General features: G+C 38.9%; 1 protein-coding gene across 1 annotated transcript in view; it reads right to left on the bottom strand.

Moving 5' to 3' along the window:
- Positions 1-765: 765 nt before the first annotated feature.
- The window catches only part of snrka (SNF related kinase a), a 21,885-nt gene continuing 1,315 nt past the window's right edge, over positions 766-21,335 (bottom strand). Inside the window, exons 2-6 of the mRNA XM_007906394.2 lie at positions 17,391-18,113; positions 11,580-11,721; positions 10,020-10,232; positions 8,586-8,720; positions 766-4,030 (exon numbers count right to left, since the gene is read on the bottom strand). Coding sequence (XP_007904585.1) covers positions 2,857-4,030; positions 8,586-8,720; positions 10,020-10,232; positions 11,580-11,721; positions 17,391-17,979 — 2,253 coding nt within the window. The 5' untranslated portion in view covers positions 17,980-18,113 and the 3' untranslated portion in view covers positions 766-2,856. The remainder of the gene's footprint in view (positions 4,031-8,585; positions 8,721-10,019; positions 10,233-11,579; positions 11,722-17,390; positions 18,114-21,335) is intronic.

Here is a 21,335-nt window from a genome sequence, read left to right as displayed (position 1 = left end):
CGGGTGATTGTGGTTAAGAGGGAAGGAGAAATGGGGACAAAGGAGTGTAAGGAGGGGAAGTGGCAAGAGCTGTGGCAGAGGGAGAAGGCGGTTTGGATGGTCCGGGTGGGGTGGAAGGGAACATGGTGGGGGGTGGGGGGAGGACGATGCAGCCAAGCGGATGTTTTTGATTTTTGAGGCGAAGTAGTCGTGGCAGCCACTCACTTTGGCTTTTACCTTGGTTTCGGCGAGGTCAACAAAGTACTTCTGGGAGATTAGTGAAGGAGCAAGGAAACCTGTATCCTGATAACTTCAGTGACACGGTTTAAGAGTAGAAAAATGCAATTCTCAGGGAAACAGGCACATTCACAAAGAAAATGCAGATCAAGAGACCTTATTCTGGATCTCTTGATTTGGCTAATCCTCCATAGGAAATAAGTCATTGAACTGTGGATCACTATCAATGTTTCAGCAGTATAGAATCTCAGGTTAGGTCATTTGATGGATAGCTTGAACTCACTGGATCAAAAGAAGCTGCTGGTAGTACAATACAATGCTTAAAGCCACCACAGTAGAAATACTAATGGTGTAGATATAGCTTTCTCTGAACTTAAATGTGATTAAAATTAGTTGAACAAGTGAAATATACATAGAGAAGACAAGTTACTAAAATAAATGTAAATGTGATATTTAGTAGAAGCAGCAAAATGTCACGTGTAAATGTGCCAGGCAACAAAGCTTTTGATTTTATTAGAAATTTATAAAGAACAAATCACAAGCAAATAATAGTCTGTCACAATATTTAATTCAGACATGAAATATACAAATTTTAAAGACAGGTTGGGCATGGGATGTTATGCTTTAAGCTATTACATTATTTGGTCCAATAATATCCATAAGTAGTGGTTATTTTTTTTCCATTCTTTGCACCAAATGATGCAACACAACAAACACATGCACGTTCATTTACTTGGACAATTCCATACAGATTACAAACTTACCACCAAGTTTTCCCCTATATTAATCTAATTCTAGAGCTATGCACTTTACATAGTCAACATTGCAGTTTTTTCAGCACCGTATATACACAAATATTTACATACATTGTACACAGGCTGGTAGTCTAAAAGGTGGCATCACAAGGCTGTACACCATAAAATATAAATGAAACATATTTACAATAGTCTAAAAACAGCTACTACACAATTACTGCAAATTCACTTCACTAGTTATATTTCCCACAATTTAATCAGTTACTAAAGTGGAATGCTAGTATACCTTAAATGTAAACTAACCCATCCCATGTCTTACAGTGTGGCTTGGAACACACATCAACCATTGAACAATTAATGAAGGGCCTCTAAAAAAGAGCTCTGCCAGTAAACATTTCAAGGAAGCAGGTGCATATCTGGCTTATAAATGACAATTCTGCTCAGATGGAGTTTGATTGTATTTTGGTCAGCTGGATATCTGATACATGGAAACCTATCAAAGCAAACTACAGTGTTCCACATGTGGTATGGAACACACGCACACCCTGCTTTCCTAATCTCAGAAAGTGTTGTCAGGGTTCAGGATTCTTGGATTTAACACTGTAGTACCTGTGGCTTTTAACAAGCCAAAACAGGAGAACTGATCAGCTTCCCATTGCTTGTCCAATCATCACTCCCTATCCATTCGAGCTTTGGATTGCAGGTTATTAGGAACTGAGCAAGAAGAATATCAGCTCCGAGTGACTCATAAGTCCTGTCATTGAGCCAGGATAGCTGGTCCACCTTGAACTTTGCATTTGGTTCTGATCTTCCATTGCCAAACCAACTCAGCCCTACAAGAAGTCTCCACTCATCTCTCTTCTCCACCTGGATAGTCACTATCCAGATCAAGTATGTCTATGCATATGTTCTGCAAGAACCTCACTTGGAATTTCAATGTCAAATTATGTCCATTTCCTGAAATCTAAATCTGAAAGAGATTCAAACTCCCTGTGGGACAGAGCAACATCTAAATGACTTTGATACCGACATTGCCTTTCAAGAAAACCCCATCTTAATACTATCTTTAAAATACAATGTCACTTAGTTTTATATAGTTCCAGTCACTACACCATATGATTTACCCCATACAGCTGATAAGACCAGGTTTACACAAACATACATATACTAAGAGACAGGCTAACCTTAGTGCAGTGCTTTCTCCCATTTAGGGCAGCGTTGTGCCATGTATACAAGTAACTAGTCGAGTTACTTCCAACATTAGGGCACTTCAAAGCAGAAATCCTGCACAAGTTTGCCTTTCCCTGAGTTTAAGTTAATACTGAGTAGCCTACTTCGAATTGACCTGTACTCGCTTTAAAATGTTAAGACCATCCAGTGTGGGTTTCAACTGCTCTGCAGACTGCATTTTGTCACAGGAGCTGCAATGTTCATTATGTTATTGCTTTGGTTCTTTTCTGTCAGACGGATTAGAGTACATCACTTCACCTCACATTCTTTGATCAGTACAAAATATGTCATTTTTCAGAACAGATTCATCATTTTCTCCATTAAGTGCTATATGTGGAGTTACAAAGTGCTCCATTTGCTTAAACTGCATTTAGCTTCAGCACAGACACAACTAAGAGGTTGATGCTAAATTCCTAGGTTAAACCATACAGATGTGGAAATTCTGCACTAATTTTTGTTTGCCAGAAATAAAGCAGCAGTGAGCAGCATGCAAAAAGACCATGCATTGTCATATATAGCAAACAAATTAAAACATAGAAATAAATAACTCAAATCCCATTAAAAGCTGAAGACNAAAAAAGGAACAATTTCACTGCGATAAGGAGGGTCACATTTGTAACCTAGCAAGAAACAAGTCATCGTTAGGTCAAACAAACTAAATAACTTGACAGCAACTAGTCTGACTGGAGGTACATAGCAGTCCCTCCTTAGGGCTCCGCTGAATATTCACAGAAATAGTTTTCTCACAAAGAGGTAGCTGTAGAACATTGTTTTTTAAGTTCATATTGTTTTCTTTTGACATTTCAAGCTCATTCAACATATCAGAATAGGAGTTACTGCTGCCAACAGACAAAGAGCGCTCTATATTGGTTGAGGTGATGCACATTTTCCAGGTTGTCTTTTCATGAATTTTGATGCTTGCAGAAGTGCTATTTTTTTGTGGCTCAATAATGTATTTACTACTGTTACTATGCAATTGTGATCCGAGGCAAAGGCTCACGAATTTCAGACTCTCTAACAGATCCTCTGCACTTTTAGGTGATTGAGTAGAATTTCCGTGTGCTGCACGGCTGCGTGTTGATGATCCAGTGTTATTGGTGCTCCCACTAGAATCATTAGAAGGGCTGCTTCCCCCCTTGTTGCTATCACTTGGACTGCTTTTATCGAGGCCAGCAGTCCCATCACTCGGTTTGCCTTGCCCACTTCCATCACCGCCGTTTCCTGGGGGCCCCTCACTGCTGTCACGGCGATGCCATGAATAAGTGAACCCACTGTCTTTGTCCAGCAGCCTACGGCTTTCTGAATCATCATCACTGGTTTCTGAGCTACTGCAGCTTGAACCTCTTCCTTGACTTTTCCTTTTGTGAAAGCGCTTGTGCACAGTGCCTGGAGAAGCTATGTTCATCTTTAGTCGACTGAGTTTGGGAGGTAGGTTTTCATCCATATCAAAATCATCATCCGATTCCCCTTCTTCAAAGATCTGATTGAGGACAGGAGCACTCTTTCTAGTAGTAAGTCTGTTTGTTATGGAAGGTTTCCTTCGCAAAACCACCTGGGCAGGAGGAGGAATTGCTTTTTTGTCATCATCATCTTCCTCCTCATCCTCATCCACTCTAAAGAGACACGTCCTTCCACTAGCAGTAGCCTTGACCCCTAATCCAGACGATTCTTCTTTTTTTTCTGGCTCACCCGGTTTTATTCTGTGCCCATTCAATGTCTCTGCAGTACGTGCTGGTGAACAGCTGCCAGGAACAGATGTGTGAGTGATGGCCGATGCTGTAATGTCCTCAATATTTTGGGCCACATCAATTTTTGTAGGCCAAGACTGTCTGGATTTGGAAAAAGAAAAAAATTACAATCTACTTTGCACCTTTTTCATCTCTTGCATTGAGCCTCAATACTAAACTTAAAACAACTGAATTGTCAATGAAAACTAAAGTATTTATGCACAATAATGTTATTCTACACTTGATGCTATACTGGCTTACGTACAATTGTGTCAGATGTTTGATATTAACGTCTAGCTAATCCTGCCTCCATACAGTGAATCCATTAACATCACGGAGTCATCTTATGTGCTGGGCTAAGAAATCCTCTGCAAACAGTCTGCTGGCTGAAGAAAGGATCACAATTACATTCTATACTAAAGCAACATTGTTTACATAATTTGGCACTTAAGAGACAATCCAAGATGGACAGTTGGGTTTAGACCTGCACAGATCTGCAGCCGTTACAGTAAACTTGGCAATCTAATAAGAAAAATATAATCCTTGCATTTGATAATAGCGCTTTTTCACGTCTTCTAGACGTCTCAAAGCACTTCACAGAATATACTGAAAAGTGAATTGACTGTATATTTGTGGGCGAAACGCGGCAGCCAAATGCGCACAGCAGTGTCCCACAAACAGTCATGGATTGAGTGGCCAAATTATTTTTTTTTCTTGAGGGATTATTATCAGGCGCAAGGAAACTTGCCAAAGGCTTCAGCCTGCTGGGAATTGAACCCAGGTTTTCCCTTGCAAGGCAAGTCCTCTAACCCTTCAGCTACAGGATTCGAATGACTGCAGAAATTTGTCCAGGTTTCTAACTTTATAACACAGGTCAGAACCCTACTGTCCTCTTGAGTAACCTAAAAATAGCAGAAATAAAGCCACAAAATCTCTACACAAATTGCACTCCAGGTCTGCTGGTGATGGTGCGTTTCCTCAAACTGAGAAGAAAACGATTTACTCGGAGAAGCCAACAGCTGCCAGTTCTCTCACCCTGTTGAATGCCAATCAGCCTGTGCCAATTGTAATGCCACCAGTGAAGTCACGATGCACATATACACAGAAACCGAACTGGCCTCTGGGTCAAGAGGCTGCTGCTGTCACTTCTTGCTCACTGCACACTTGCAGAAAGCCTCCAGCCTCGCCATGGGCATGAGATTGCTAGGGAACAATTTATCAACTCAGTAACCTTATACACATTCACCAATTTTACACATTCCTAAAACTTTATTTTTTTTCTTAGCATTCTATGCCATCTAGAATTTGCAAATTAGTTGAATTCATAACTAACCTTGAAGCTTTTTTCAATTATATTAAAAAAGCCAATTTAACAATTTGGCAAATTCTGAATGCTCTGAAATGCTATGAAAATAAGAGTCAATCTAGATCCAAGTGGAATATTTTGCCCAGAAAGGATCCTTCTCAGATTGGCAGGATGTGACTAGTGGAGTGCCACAAGGATCGGTGTTTGGGCCTCAATTATTTGCAGTCTATATCAATGATTTAGAGCAAATAGAACTTAACATATCTAAATTCGTGGATGATGTGAAGCTAGGTGGGAGAGTAAGCTGTGAGGATAACACAAGAAGAATTCAAAGGGAAATGGACAGGCTAAGTGAGTGGGCAAGAAGGTGGCAGATAGTGTATAACGTGGGGAAGTGTGAAGTTATTCACCTAGGCAGTAAAAATAGAAAAATAGATTATTTTCTAGAGGAGGACAGACGAGGTAGTGTTAGTGTTCAGAGGCATTTGGGTATCCTTGTACATCAGTTCAAAAAGTTAGTATGCAGGTACAGCAAACAACTAGGAAGGCTAATGCCATTTTGGCGTGCGTTGCAAAAGGGTTAGAGTACAAGAGTAGGGAAGTCTTGCTGCAGTTGTATAGGGCCTTGGTGAGACCACACCTAGAGTATTGTGTGCAGTTTTGGTCTCCTTATTTAAGAAAGGACATACTCGCCTTAGAGGGGGTGCAGCATAGATTCATTAAGTTGGTTCCTGGAATGAGGGGTTTGACCTATGAGGAGAGGTTGAGTAAACTAGTCCTATATTCTCTAGAATATAGAAGAATTAGAGGTGATTTTATAGAAACATATAAGATTCTTAAGGGTCTTGACAGGGTAGATAGTGTGAGACTGTTTCCCCTGGTTGGAGAATATAAAACTAGGCATCATAGTCTCAAAATTAAGGGCCAGCCTTTTCGAACTGAGTTGAGGAAACATTTCTTCACCCAGAGTTGATAGATTTCTAAAGGATAGAGGGATTAAGGGATATGGGGATAGGGCGGGTAAATGGAATTAGGTTAGAAGATCATGATCTTATTAAATGGCGGGGCAGGCTTGAGGGGCCGAATGGCCTACTCCTGCTCCTACGTCTTATGGTCTTGGAACAAAATAACTGACTAGTTTTGTAACTCACTACCCTGAAGAAATCCAAAGTTTGATCTCGTTATTTTTAATTACTGGAAGAAGAAACGCTAGGGCCTCTGGAGGATTTCAAAGTACATCACAATACTGAGAGGCCAAGTAATGACAGATGTTTGAAATGGATTTTTCGTATCCATGCTCATGGAGGAAAATACAGACTCTCTTCCTAAGGATGAGGTGGAATATCCAGTACAAGTTGACATTCTAAGAGTGATAAATAGTTAAAATAAAAATAACAAGTTATATGATCAGACATGGGCTGAATGCACACGATGCTGATTATACGTAAGGAATTGACCAATTAAATTGGTAATGTTTGGTAGGCATATTTATGAATTAGTGCCTGAATCCATAGTAATTTTCCATAATCCCTTTATCATGTTAAATGTTTACTGATGAAACATTTTACAAGAAGCGGGCACAGAACTTCAGTCAGAAATCAAAAGTACAGAGAGAGGATACCTCCCAACTCCACAGCAAAGTATGGAGATGGGTTTCCCCATGTATCAAGACACCAGGCTAATCAAATAAAACCCATGAAAACTGACTCGGACTTCCACCTGCTACAATTATAGTATCTCTAGAGTAGAGATTTATTTTAAATTATTATGATGTAATCTCAAATGTTGATTTGGAGTATTGCCTACAAAGATCAAGATGAATCTGGCTTTAATAAAATGCAATTGAAAAACATTCCATGCAACATTAACTTTTCCTGGAAATAAAAAGTCAAGTTTTGAATGTCTGCAGCACAACCAATTCCCAGACATTTTACATAATTTACCTGGATAGAGCATTATTTGAGGGTCATCATGTGAAATCTTTCAAGAGAAATTTCACCCTTTGCAGTCTATGCAGAAGGATGATTAGCATTTTTTTTAAAGAAAAAAATCTAATCTAGTTTAAAACAACGTGGATAATTGTCTGGAAAAAAAAACATTTTGCTCAACTTGGATATTTCGGTCCAAATGCTTCACTATATTAACTCTCGGGCTTTGTCCTGAACATGTAGAATCGTCTATTAATGTATTTCACAATGATTTGCCACTGAAATTCAAATTAACATGAGTTACTATCAGCAGCTATATGGAATCAATCAAATGAACTTCAAGCGTTTAAAATGAACGCTTGAAGAATGAAGGCATAAACATATATGGGAAAAGAGTTGGGAAATGGAATTGGAGTAGAAATCCTCAGAGGGAGCAAATAGCACAAGTACAGTGAGTTGAATGGTCTCGTTCTAGATTTATATTTTTCTTCACATTCCTTTAAAGGATTCTTTAAATTTCTGATCCTGGATGACAGCACACTAATTGCTTGTTGTGTTTGGTCACAAAGATGAGATATTGAGTATGCCAAAGGTTAACAAGAAGCATTATTCTGCAGCCAGGATATCTGTTTCACTCATTAATTTGATCACATGCTTTAACTGTAGACCTTGTGTGCAACTTGGGTCCTAGAAATGAACAATGTTTAAACTAAACAGACTATATTATACAAAGAAAGACCAGAATACAAGAGACCTTGATTTACTAATTAGTACAGCAGAGCCCAGTTATAACCAAGCACGCCTATAGCATGACAGGGTGAAGATGCTGACATTACAGTTAGCAAAAAAATCTAAAATGTGCATAGAAAGTGGCCAGCTCCATTAGCACACACCTTGGTTCAAAACTGTGACGCTGAAAATGAACATAATTTTTTGCTACAAAAAGCAGCTCAATATAAAGTCAAATTCTATCATTGTTGAATTTACTGTCAGCTTTCAACCAAAAACTCCCACATTTAGAGTACATTGTAAGATCTGAACTAATTCTATTTATACAGAATCTACTTTGTAATCAGCTTTAGCTTTAATAGTATTTATGTTGCTCATGTAAATAGATCTATAAATAAACTTATCAGATTATACTTTTTTTAAACAGAAAAGTAGCCAAAAAAAGTGTGATAATATACTAATTATTTTGTCAAATACTGAAAAAAGACAAACTACAGTAAATGAGTAGAGGCTCTTAAGAATTGAGGGTCTATCTTTAATTGTTAAATAGTCTCGCCAAGTTCAACAGTCTCGCCTTGCTTTTCGTTTCCCCAAATCCGTAACAACATTTAAAAAAAAAACAGTTCATTTGAAGACACATCTTGGAACCTTTGAAAACATGTCATAGTTAGTAAACTATCACTATTGTCCTCACCTGAATTGAGCTTTAATGCTGTTTGGACTGGCAGATCGGTTCTGGATTTCTTTCTCCTGTTTTTCCTTCAGGATTCTCTCAGCAAGCAAGAAGTAAGTGGCAGTGATGTGATTATACTTGTCAGTTTCCAGGGCCCTAAGGAAGATAAAACAAGCAACATAAAGCACCCATCAATAAGCATCTGGGGAATTATGTCCAGCAGACATTTTGTAAATACGCAGCAAACAATCTGAAAATAAGCATCTTTGACAAGATGACAAACGACTGTATGCTGTACCATAAAAATATAGCATCTCAGTTATAAGAGGGTGGCCTTAATCAACCTTTCACAGTTTTCAAAACAAAATCATGCAGATTAAAAATGACACTATAAATAGTTAATTTCGTTCAACAATCACTGATTAATTTTCATTATTAATTGTAAGGCCGCATCAATAGAGTACTTATTACTTTCATAAATGTTTCATCCTTTTCATATAGATACTGGGACTACTAAAGTTATGATCTTCCTATAATCCAGCACCACTATGAGTGAGATTTTGCAAATAATCCATGTTCAAATTAGCACTCCCTATGCCTAGAATTTAAGGAAACATTTAACCTAACAATGCCAGAATTTTCTATTTTCACACTTTATTTGGCACTAACGTGACGCTTACCATTTTGACTTAAAACAAATTCCCCTGCACAGCCATACAGAAGAAAGGCCTTTAATCTGGTGCTCATGGAATTGGCATTTTAGAGAAAAGGTAACAATCTGCCTGATCAATGTGCACCATTTGCATTTATGCTGCAGAGGTGGATATTAATCTTTGTAATTTAGTCATCTGGTCACCAGAAGTTATAAACTTCTAATTTGATAAACTCAGCCTATTCCCAAATGTGTATTAAAAGTAACTTTGAAACGATTCAAAAAGAAGAGTTTCTCCGAGCTGTTTGGCCAATAGATTCACATGATGGCTTTGTAGGATCTTATGTGTAAAATAATTGTTCAATTTGTCTAAATAAAGTCACTACACTTGACAGTGATGCTCCATTCTACTTGAACTTTATTTCTTCCTTGCTACCTTTTTTCCCCCTAGCTCTATTTCACTTTTTAGTCAATGGATATTTGTAAATTAAGCCAATGTTAAAATTGCATTGTACAAACCGACTTCCACAAATCAATATATTGGTTTATTATATTGAAACACATTTAAGAAACAGCCACCCGTGTATTTTTTAACGAAAGTCTTGACAGACCTTATTAATAAAGTAATTCTGAAAAAAAGCAATTTGTGAGGTTAGCACTGAGCTCTATAATAGATTTACAAACTGTTCACAAACTTGATATTTTATTGCAAGTATCCCATAACACTCTGAAAATGTGCTTCTTAATTACATATCAGAAATGCAAGTTTCTTCATATTTTCACATTTCTTTAGAGTAACTTACTCAATAATAGTTTCTCGGTCTGCTATGTCGCCAAGCACCATTCGCTGTATAATACCATTATGTTCTTCTTCTGAGAGATTCTTGTAAGAGACAAGTGGTATGTTATACTTAGTTGCAGGTGAGGGGTCAATTCCAAGAAGCCAGGGGTGGTTCTCAATCTCTTCTAATGAGGCTCTTCTTTTTGGATCTCTCTGAAGCATCCGATTAATAAGACTGTTGGAAAATCATACAAAACAAGTTATTATTAATAATAATAGTTGCATTGTTACAGCGCCTTGCATGCCTGGAGGACGTCCCAAAGCGCTTCACAGAATTTTCTGTAGTGTGGTGATTGTGCATTTGTGGCTGTGAACAATTAAACATCAATTCAAATGAGGATAAATGTGCCAAAAGTCAGTATAGGCACATTTGGTACTGAAAAATCAGATGCAAGTAGTATAGTACTGACAAGATACTCCAATACTAAGGCGAATGGAGGAAATGAAATGGGATTACAATTTTAAAATTGTAGTTTTATAATAAAATGCAAAAAAGCTTTGAAAGAAACGGCCTACAATGCATGTGAAAAAGAAAGGAGGGGGGTGCGGGAACTTGGCTCAACAAATCCATACCTTCCGTTTAGAACTCTCTCATAACATGGGCTCAATTTAATCTCTCCAAGAAGAGTCTAACAGATGAGGAACAAAAACAGAAGTCGCTGGGAACACTCAGCAGGTCAGGCAGCATCTATGGAGAAAGGAAAGTGAATCATCGTTTTGGGTCCACGACCCTTTGCCAGTTCTGACAAAGGGTCACGGACCCGAAACGTTGACTCACTTTCCTTTCTCCATAAATGCTGCCTGACCTGCTGAGTGTTCCCAGCAACTTTTGTTTTTGTTTCAGATTTCCAGCATCTGCAGTATTTTGCGTTTAGCTAACAGATGAGGAGTTTGATTTAATATGAGTTACGATGGTATCCAGATTTTCCTACATCTTAAGATGTGTTGTGGATGCTAAAACTTCAGAGTCTTAAAACTCTGAAGTTTGAGAATCCACAACAGAAATGCAGAAAAAACATTTAAAACAGTGTAAAATGTGATTTTAATGTTTGATTAAATGCCTAAATGTAAAAAATGCAGTGCACTTTAGCGAGTACAAGATATATCAAGATGAACATTGTGACAAATGTTTCTTACACTTTAAGGTGCCAAGATTTTGAATGTAGACATTGCTGGGTGGGTAGTCAAGCGATTAGCTTACATTAAATAATAATAAATAGTGCAAAGCAGCTATTGCATTTACATCCCAAGGATCAACTGAGAAAAGAAAGTGTTAAAGGCTAGAATTACATGCACTAAGAGAAAGAATTCCCAAACCCCAGGAAAAAATACTTGCAAGTAAATATTGCATAAGAAAGAGAGAAATAATAAAGCAGGAAAAAAGTTAAGTATCTTATATTCTTGCTAGGAGTATATGGCATGAACGTTTTGGGGCTATTGGATTGTTAATAAATAATATGGAAGAAAGTTGGCAGAATTGAGATCAGTTTTGAAGAACAGTGAAATTGGAAGGCTGCCTTACTCTTTGCATTCTTTGGAGACGTGCGTCGGTACTGTATATTTGCAGTCCATGATCATAGTGAGTGTCTCACTATCATTTGCTTCTTGAAATGGAGGTTGCCCACATACTAACATGAAAAGTATCACTCCCAGGCTCCAAATATCTGAAATAGAAGGAAAATCTTCATATATTCTCCAACATTTAATTCAATTTATATTTGAAAGTCAAGCCTAATTCCTAAATATACATTCTTTCTCTATTCATGACATCTACATTTTAACAGTATAATGTATTTTTTTTAAAGCACACTTTCCAATCTCAATAACGCCGACTATAAGCAATTTTAAAACTTTGCAAAAAGTATGGAAGAGTATTCTTGAAACACCTTCAGTAACGTAAATCTCACCATATGTAGTAATAATAATCCTTGCACTTGATATAGCACCATATCACGTCTTCGAAACGCCTCAAAGCGCTTCACAGAATATACCGAAAAGTGAATTGAAAGATATTTTGTGGATGAAAAAACGGCAACCAATTGCGCACAGCAGTGTCCCACAAACAATCATGGATTGAGCGACTAAATTATTATTTTGTTTACTTTTTTTTGAAGGAATTATTACTCCGGAAAAGAGATCCACCAATAACCGGGTTCCTACTTACTGCTAGGTAAACAGAGGCATGTGGAGTAAGGAAATTTGCCTTATGTCTCGCCATGCTGGGAATCGAACCTGGGTCCTCTCAGCAATTAGGAAGGCTAACAACATGTTAGAGTCTATTGCAAAGGGGTTAAAAGAGTACAAGAATAGTCTTACTGCAATTGTATAGGGCCTTGGTGAGACTGCACCTAGAATATTGTGTGCAGTTTTGGTCTACTTATCTAAGAAAGGACATACTCGCCTTAGAGGGGGTGCAACGTAGGTTCACCAGGTTGGTTCCTGGGATGAGTGGGTTGACCTACGAGGAGAGGTTGAGTAGTCTAGGCCTATATTCTCTAGAATATAGAAAAATTAGAGGTGATCTTATAGAAACCTATATGATTCTTAAGGGTCTTGACAGGGTAGATAGTGTGAGACTGATTCCCCTGGTTGGAGAATCTAAAACTAGGAGTCGTAGTCTCACGATTAAAGGTCAGCTCTTTAGAACTGAGTTGGGAAAACATTTCTTCACTCAGAGGGTAGTGAATTTATGGAGTTCTCAACCCCAGAAGGCTGTAGATGCTCAGTCCTTGAACATATTCAAGACTGAGATTGATTGATTTTTAAAAACTAAAGGAATTAAGGGATATGGGGATAGGGCGGATAAATGCAATTAGGTTAGAAGATCAGCCATGATCTGATTAAATGGCGGGTCAGGCTCGATCGAGGGGCCGAATTGCCTACTCCTGTTCCTATTTCTTATGTTCTCTCACTTGCGAGATGGGTGCTCTAACCACTAAACTACAGGATTCCACAAAGTAATTAAGTAATTGGTATCCTTTATGTAATTCATTGTTTTCACCAATACCAGATAAGAATTTTTTGAGATTTGAGACAACTCTTCTTTTTGATTTAAAATCATAGATAACTAAGTACATTTCATACCTTTGATTGAATTTGGTTTGTAAAACAGATATGAAGTGACCCTCCATCCCTATTTCAAAATGTGAAATTTCCTCTTGGTTATCTTGTCTTATATTTGATCCCCATCCAAATTCACCCCCAAATTCTAATGAGCTACTCATCTTTAGGTTCAAATTAGTTACTATGATTGCCTCCATGACATCCACTGCCTTTCCAATTAATTTCATTTTGTAAAGCACTAGTAGAGTGCTGATAGACATATTCTATATCAAATAGGTGCTATAGATATGCAAAATGCTATCAGTGCACCACCTTTCAATTCTAAAGCTATAAATAATGATAATCACCCTTACATTTGGTACTGCACTTTTCGGGTTGGGAGAAAGTACCAAAGCGCTTCAAGGGATATATTGTAAAGTTCAGTGACTTTTGTGGGCAAAGGTTTTTTTCTAGTCACTTTCAAATATCATGAGAAAAATAGCTTCAAAATTAAGTAATCAAAACCATCAATATTAAAATATTTAATACTGCATAAAACTACACAGAATTACAATACTATTTAAATGTTCTATAGGAAAGTTTAAATGTTTATTAACAATATTCATATTGTTATTGAACAATATTGGAGTCCTCTACCATATTGGTTAGCGTGCTTGCTTCACAAGTGAGATGACCCGGGGACAATTCCGGGCAGGGCAAAACTTTAGTTTCCTTACTCCACAAACCTGTTTACCTAGCAGTAAATAGGAACCAGGTTGTTAATTGATTGGGAGATTTCTGTGGGTAATAATCCCTCAAACAAAATTGGTCAGTCAACCCACGACCATTTGTGGGAAACTGCTGTGTGCAATCGGGTGCCGTGTTTCCCTGTGAAATCTGACACAAATTCAATTTACAATATATTCTATGAAGTGTTTTGAGACATTTCAACGACATGATAAGGTGTTATATAAAGTGCAAGGATTATTATTATTATTCCAGGTCAAGTTAGTCAGCTATCCTTGCTGCATACATCCATCATTACACCTTCCTTCCTTCAAATACAAATCCATAATCAGATGCATTCACTTCCACAGGTATGCAGCAACTGCCATGACAGCCTGACAAGCAACAATAAACATATAAGAAAAAACACTGGCTGAAACCCTAGAGTAAAAATTTACCTGGAGCACATTCCAGCCAAACTTCCATATAACTAATATTCAGCAAGCTGAAGATATTTGAAGTTAAGAAACTAAATACAGTAGACAATATTTCAACAGCCTATCGCTGATGAGAGGTGGTGTCATACCAGCTTTGCAGGGTGAACAGAGGTGATTCCCTTCAACATTGGGACAAAACATTTTACCGTAAACAATTACTGTGTCAGATTCTACAGAAAAAATAACCAAATATGATATAAAGAAAAATCCGCCAGCTAGCTGAAGTAGGTTTTTGATATAATTGTTATATCCGATGACAAATGCTTTTGATATTTCTTGAATACATCAGAGCAGATAATTGTGGTTTCTTAATCTATTGACAATGCAATCTAAAGTTGAAGTCCAACTAAAATTTATTTTTAATGAACATTGTCATGTTGATGTCATTATTGTCAAGGGAAGTGATTATTTTTGTAGGCAAGTTTAGTTATTTGCACTAAAACGGATCCACAAAGAGCTAGGAGATAAATAGCCAATTAATCTAAGGGAATGCTGGCAAGAACACTGGGAGAAACTCATTTATTTTTCAAATAATGTCATTAAATCCCGTTAATCTGTTTTGGTACTTAATTAGATGATAGCAGAACTGTTAACGTAATTTCTCTGTCATTTGTCCACATCCATCATCAACATTACATTTGTATAATGCCTTTCACGTCGGGAGGACGTCCCAAGGCACTGGACAGAGCACAGTATTTCAGACCTAAGCTGGGTTGGGCGGGGAAGGGAGGTGGCCGATGGCATGGCCGAAGAGGAGGGTCTTGAGGTGGGCTAAGACTTGAAGGAGGCAAAGGAGGGGCGAGGCAGAGTGATTGGGGGATGGAATTCCAGAGGTTGGGGGCAGAGTGGCTGAAGGCTCTCCCGCCAATGGTTGGGCGGGTGGGTCAGGAGACATGGAGCAGGCCAGAGCCGGCTGAGCGGAGGGATTGGGCGGGTTGGTAAGGGGTTAGGAGGTCGCAAAGGTAGGGTGGGGTGAGGCCATGGAGGGCTTTGTATGTGAGGACCAAGATCTTGAACTATCTATCCCTCTGAAGGATAGGGAGCCAATGGAGTCGGGCGAGAATGGGGAAGATGGGGTCACGGAGTTTGGTGCGGGAGAGGACACGGGCTGCAGAGTTCTGGATTATCTGCAGCCTGTGGAGGGAGGAGTTGGGAAGGCTGACAAGCAGGGCGTGTGCATAGTCGAGCCTGGAGGTGATGAAGGCATGAACAAGAGTTTCAGTGGCCTGAGGGGTGAGGTAGTGGCAGAGTCGGCGATGTTACGGAGGTGAGGGAAGGCAGAACGGGTCATGGCTTGAATGTGGGGAAGAAAAGACAATTGAGGGTCAAACAAGACACCGAGGTTCCTGACTGGCGGTGAGTTGTAGTGTGCAACCATGGAGGTTGATGTTGCCAGAGCCTGAGGTGCTGAGGCGCTGGCGCGAGCCAATCAGGAGGGCCTCAGTCTTGTTCACATTCAACTGTAGGAAATTTGCCCTCATCCAGGACTTGATGTCCGACAGGCAGTCTGTCAGGACAGCAGTGGTCCTGGAGTTGAGGGTGGAGGCAGAAAGATAGAGTTGGGTGTCATCCGCACATGTGGAAGTTGACCCCATGTCTGCGGATGATGTCACCAAGGAGGAGCATAAAGAGGAGAGGGCCAAGGACAGAGCCCTGAGCTCTTGGCTCAATACCCTTCCTGCATGTAATCCAAACTCCATTTTAAACATCCTGATAGATTTTGATAGTACAGGGCAGAACACCCATATTCTCAAATGCTTTGTGTATAGAAATGTTTTCTGATCTAAAACAGGCAGCAAAGAATCTCAGTTTTAACATCTCATCCAAAAAAATAAGTTAAGATTGATTTCCCACAGATTTTGGTAAATGTACTCGTAATTTACAGAATATGACACGTGAATATTGCAATTTTTCCAACGCTAGTTCTTAAAATCAACAATGGTTAGATAATCTCTCCATCTGTCGTACTGACAACTACTAATCTGACAAATAAGATGAGCTTGCTGCAGAAAGTTAAGCAATATAGATTGCAAAAGAACGGCTGCCTCACAGAATACCAGTCTTAGAAGTGTCGGACGACTTTTGTGGCTATTTGATTAAAACAAAATACATCCCTTCTTATCTTCTGAAACAATCCCCTTGTCCATGAAACCAGCGGTCACAAATATAAGTATTTGTGAGTGCAAAGGGTTAGACTCTTTCAATGTGTCTGAACTATTTACAATAATTTGTCACTTCTGCCCTGACACTTTTAATGAAGCATTCAAAGGTTGGTTAAAACCTAAAGACAGCAATATGAGTGAGTGTAGATCTGTTTAAGATCCCATACTGTAACAAAGTTTGAGGAAATTTCTGATTATAATGTCCGGTTGACATTCAGAATATTATATCTGAAGATCAAAGAGGGACTTTCAGTATACACTTAACTGCATCTGGATGGAGATCTAGTAAGTGAAGGTGAAATTTCACACAGAAAATATTCAAGTTCACATGTGATTTGTACAGTATGTGATTATATGAATATAAAGGGTGGGACAGAAGGGGGAAAAGGAGGAAGTCATAAAGAGGAAGACAACTAATAGTAAGATGATCACTCATGAACTGAGGGTCAGATGGCTTTTTCCTAGTTCAATATATGCTAAACCAAGTTACTTCAAAAAACAGCCAGACAGACCTGTTAACATTAACACAAGGACAATGTATAATATTCTACTTGTGCTAAAAACAATCAAGACATCACATTTCTAGGTGATATTACATTTTTAAGCAACACCTGTACATTAAGGCAACATTAATTATAAGTGTAAGCTTAAAATCACATATTGAAATATTAATGCTGAAGGAATGATCTAGAAATAAAAACTCACAAAATAAACTTTCTGCACAATTTTGTAACTGGTTCATCACAAAGGAAAACAGCTTTAGTATACCAGTTGTCAATCAAAATCATACGTGAATTTTAATTACTTAATAAGATGATCAAACAAAAATTCCTAATTATGAGTAAAACACTCTGGATTTGATGACGTATCTTAATTCACCCCATCCCTAAATTAAGTCAAACCTACCAACTGCAGGTGCATCATATTCATCTCCAAGTAGAATCTCTGGTGCAGAATATGCAAGTGACCCACAGCTTGTTGTTAACTTCTTTCCAGGCTGAAATTTGTTGCTAAACCCAAAATCGGTAAGCTTTACAATTCCTTGTTGTTCAAAGAAAACCACATTTTCTGGCTTCAGGTCTCTATGAACTACATGCAACTTATGACAATAAGATATTGCATGAACTATCTGAGCAAAGTACTTTTTTGCTAGTTCTTCAGAGAGACCATCTTCATGCTTCATGATGTAATCAAACATATCGCCTCCATCTCCCAGTTCCAGAATAAGATAAAGTTTTGTCTGTGTGTCAATCACTTCATATAGACGCACAATGTTGGGATGTTGTACCAGTTTCATGCATCTTACTTCCTGGAACAAGTGTCCTGTAGCTACAGAATCCAGTTTTGTCTTATCGATGACTTTCACTGCTACTTTTTCTCCAGTGAAAACATGACGTGCAAGTTTTACCACAGCAAAATGACCCCTGCCCAATGTTTTATCCAAGTCATACAGCCCAGCAATCTTGCCATCATATCCACGCTTGAAGCCTGCCATGCTGTTGTCAAATCTGGAAACAGCAGAATAAGATTCTTATATCCAAAGCTGGATAATCACTAATCTATGTTTTTTTTCAAAAAGTTCATTCCAGGCAATGAATCCATTTTCTTTACTGGTGAATGTGATGAATCCTGAAACACAAAAGAGGAAAACATTAAGTTCACTAATGTATGGAACAAAAAGAATATAGTAAATCTTGCATAAGTTGTTATCAGTTGAGATGATAATAATCATCATAATAATAATAATAATCCTTGCATTTGGTATAGCGCTTTTCACGTCAGGAGGACGTCCCAAAGCGCTTCACAGAACACACTGTAAAGTGAATTAACTGTATATTTGTGGGCGAACGCGGCAGCCAATTGCGCACAGCAATGTCCCACAAACAGTCATAGATTGAAAATGACCAATTTTTATTATTGTTTTTGGTTTTGGAGGGATTATTATTAGGCTCTGTGTGGAGTAAGGAAACTTGCCCAAGGTTTCGCCCTCTGCCTGGAATTGAACTCAGGTCTCTCACTTGCAAAGCGAGTGCTCTAACCACTGAGCTACAGGACTCCAATATTTAGCTTGACTTACACAAAATATGAGTTACAAACTTGTACAAGTTGAATTATATGAGTAACACATAACAGAAAACAAGTATCCCGTTTTCCGTGCTTGTTTCAACAGAGTACACTGTACTGTACTGTGCACGTAGAACTTCATCACTGCAGCCAGTAACTGTGCATGAGGTGATGGGTCAAGACACTGCAAATGTGTACTTCAATGCAACCAGTAAGTGCGCATGTGGTGACGTATCAAGACTCTGTTTCCCTGGTTGGCTTCAAGCGGAACACTTCAATGCTACTGCTAAGTGTAATAGTGACGTTATAAATTAGAAGATGATTTGCATATGAGTTCGGATTATTTGGAACCAAGAAACCAATACGATTTAGCCGTTTATCTGATTTATAAAATATGACTAGTGCAAAGAAATCTAAGTAATTCTTGGTGGGAAACTGAATGGGACTCGGGTGCATACACGACTTAGGCAATTTTACGATTTATAAAGGGATGACTCATGTGAGTTTTACTGTATTAAAACTACCTACAGTACATGTTTACCATAATAAGAAACACAGAGAAACTATTTAAAATCGAAATACTGTATAAGTAATTTTTCACTCCAATTTCTAAAGAGCATGCATGAATACAATGATTCTTTGCTCTCTTTCCCCTTCCCTTGTATCTGATATATCCACTCTTTCTTCTCCCCATATTACAATACATTTGATACAGAGTATGAAAGAATTTAAAAATTTCTAATTATAAAAGGAAGATTAGTATCAAATGTACCACAAGTGATCTAAAAATACTTAAACAATTAAGTCTATTTCATTACCCAATACAATGACTAGAAGTAATTTAGGTAAATTTAATTTTAATGTTAGACAAGTTATTCAATAGTCCAAAACACAGAATCTATGAAATGGTTTCAGACCTTGTTTTACAAAGGATTTGAATGCAAGGTAAAAAAAACCTCTAGCTTCAGAAAACGTTGCATCAGATTTCCATTATGGTAAATGTTGTTCAACTGATGGATATCACTTTAAGATTTCTTGCAACATAGTTCTCTAAAATGACGTTTCGTTTCATCATCAAGGAAACCCTTATTTTGTACACAGTTTAGTGAAGCAATCTACATTCATTTACACCAATTTTTTTTAGAAATCCCCCCTCAACCAGGTGCTAACCAAATCATATGCTCCTATTATGGTCTCAGCTGGTAAGGTCACCACAGACCAGGGATTGAACTTCAGAAATCACAGGACTGGTCAGCTGCTCATCAAATTAACTGAGAAATCAAGAGAACCCCCTAACTCAAATATTTCTGTGCAGGTCATGAAGTATACAGGTCAAAAAGCTGCCCCCATAAGAGGGATGTAAACTGTGAAACATAACATGAAAAACATATGTATTTACAGTTTTTAAGATGCACTAAAGATTCTGGTGTTGATTTCAGTTACTGAATCACAGCGCTGACAATCAAATTGATGGACTTGATTCTGTGACTGTTGGGTGCTCTCCAACTAAAGAGTTGCCAAGGTCAAAAAGAATAGAAAGCACCTGAACTGTTTACTTGGTCAGACGTCTGACTGACACATATGGAAACACATCACCACGCTGAACAGTATCCAAATCAAACCAAGAATTCCACATGTGTATGTCACCTACAAATGAAATTGTGTCTATATCAGAATGCATTCTCTTCCCAGAAAATGCATCCTGCTTGTCCAATTCTGGAGAGTATTAGGCTCAGGTTGGTGAAAACCAGGTTGGAGACTCCAGAGTATACATTGGGGTACTGCTGTAACTTAACAACACAGATCCCTGACTGTTGAGGGCCTTGGGACGTCCTCCTGACGTGAAAGGCTCTATACAAATCTAATTTGTTGTTGTTACCCAGCTAAAACCATGTAACTTGCCATTGGTCTCAGCAGGACTGCACCACATTGCAAACGTCCCAATGATTGTCCAGTAAGGACCACCTGACTCATTAGGGCTTTGGTTTGGAGGATCAATACTCCTCCATAGGCTGCAGATCACAGAACTCTGCTGCCGGCGTCCTCTCCCTCACCAGGCTCCGTAACCCTATCACCCCCATCCTCCCCCGACTTCCCATCACACAGAGGATACAGTTCAGGATCCTGGTCCTCACCTTCAACGCCCTCCATGGCCTTGCTCCCCCCTACCTCTGCAACCTCCTCACACCCTCCCTTGCCTTCTGCAAGATCCTCCTCTTCGACCACGCCTTTAATCACCCTCCACCCCCCCTGCTCCCCACCCTCCCCAATCCTGATCCCCAGCTCAGGTCCAAAACATTGGCTGTCCAGCGCCTTGGGATGTCCTCCCAATATACAAATGTAATTTGGTTGCTAATGTTGCAAGAGAAGACTGAATTGATATTCTCTTCAACACTTTAAAATCTCTGCTAGAAATGTTATTAAAGAGAGAAAGTTGTCTGTTTATTTAATCTTTTTCCTATAAATATAGAAAGAAGTGTTCTGCAATGCATTTAACATGGAAAAATGGAGATAATCTGAAACGGCCAATAGCGAAACTCACTATCAAGGTCACTTGAACATCAATATTGGTTTCTACCATTGAATACTCCAGAGGGAGGGGGGTTGGGGTGTCAGGGACGGGGGGGGGGTTAGGGGGTCGGTGGGGGGGGGGGTCGGGGTGTCGGTGGGGGAGGTCGGGGTGCCGGTGGGGGGGGTTGGGGTGCCGGTGGGGGGGTTGGGGTGTCGGTGGGGGGGGGAGGGGTGTCGGGGGAGGGGGTCGGGGGAGGGGGTCGGGGGAGGGGTTGG

The sequence above is a fragment of the Callorhinchus milii genome, unplaced genomic scaffold (genome assembly GCF_018977255.1).
Source record: "Callorhinchus milii isolate IMCB2004 unplaced genomic scaffold, IMCB_Cmil_1.0 Scaffold2, whole genome shotgun sequence".
NCBI lineage: Eukaryota > Metazoa > Chordata > Chondrichthyes > Chimaeriformes > Callorhinchidae > Callorhinchus > Callorhinchus milii.
Note: the sequence above shows the minus strand (reverse complement) of the source record. Positions and strands in the feature narration are given on the sequence as shown.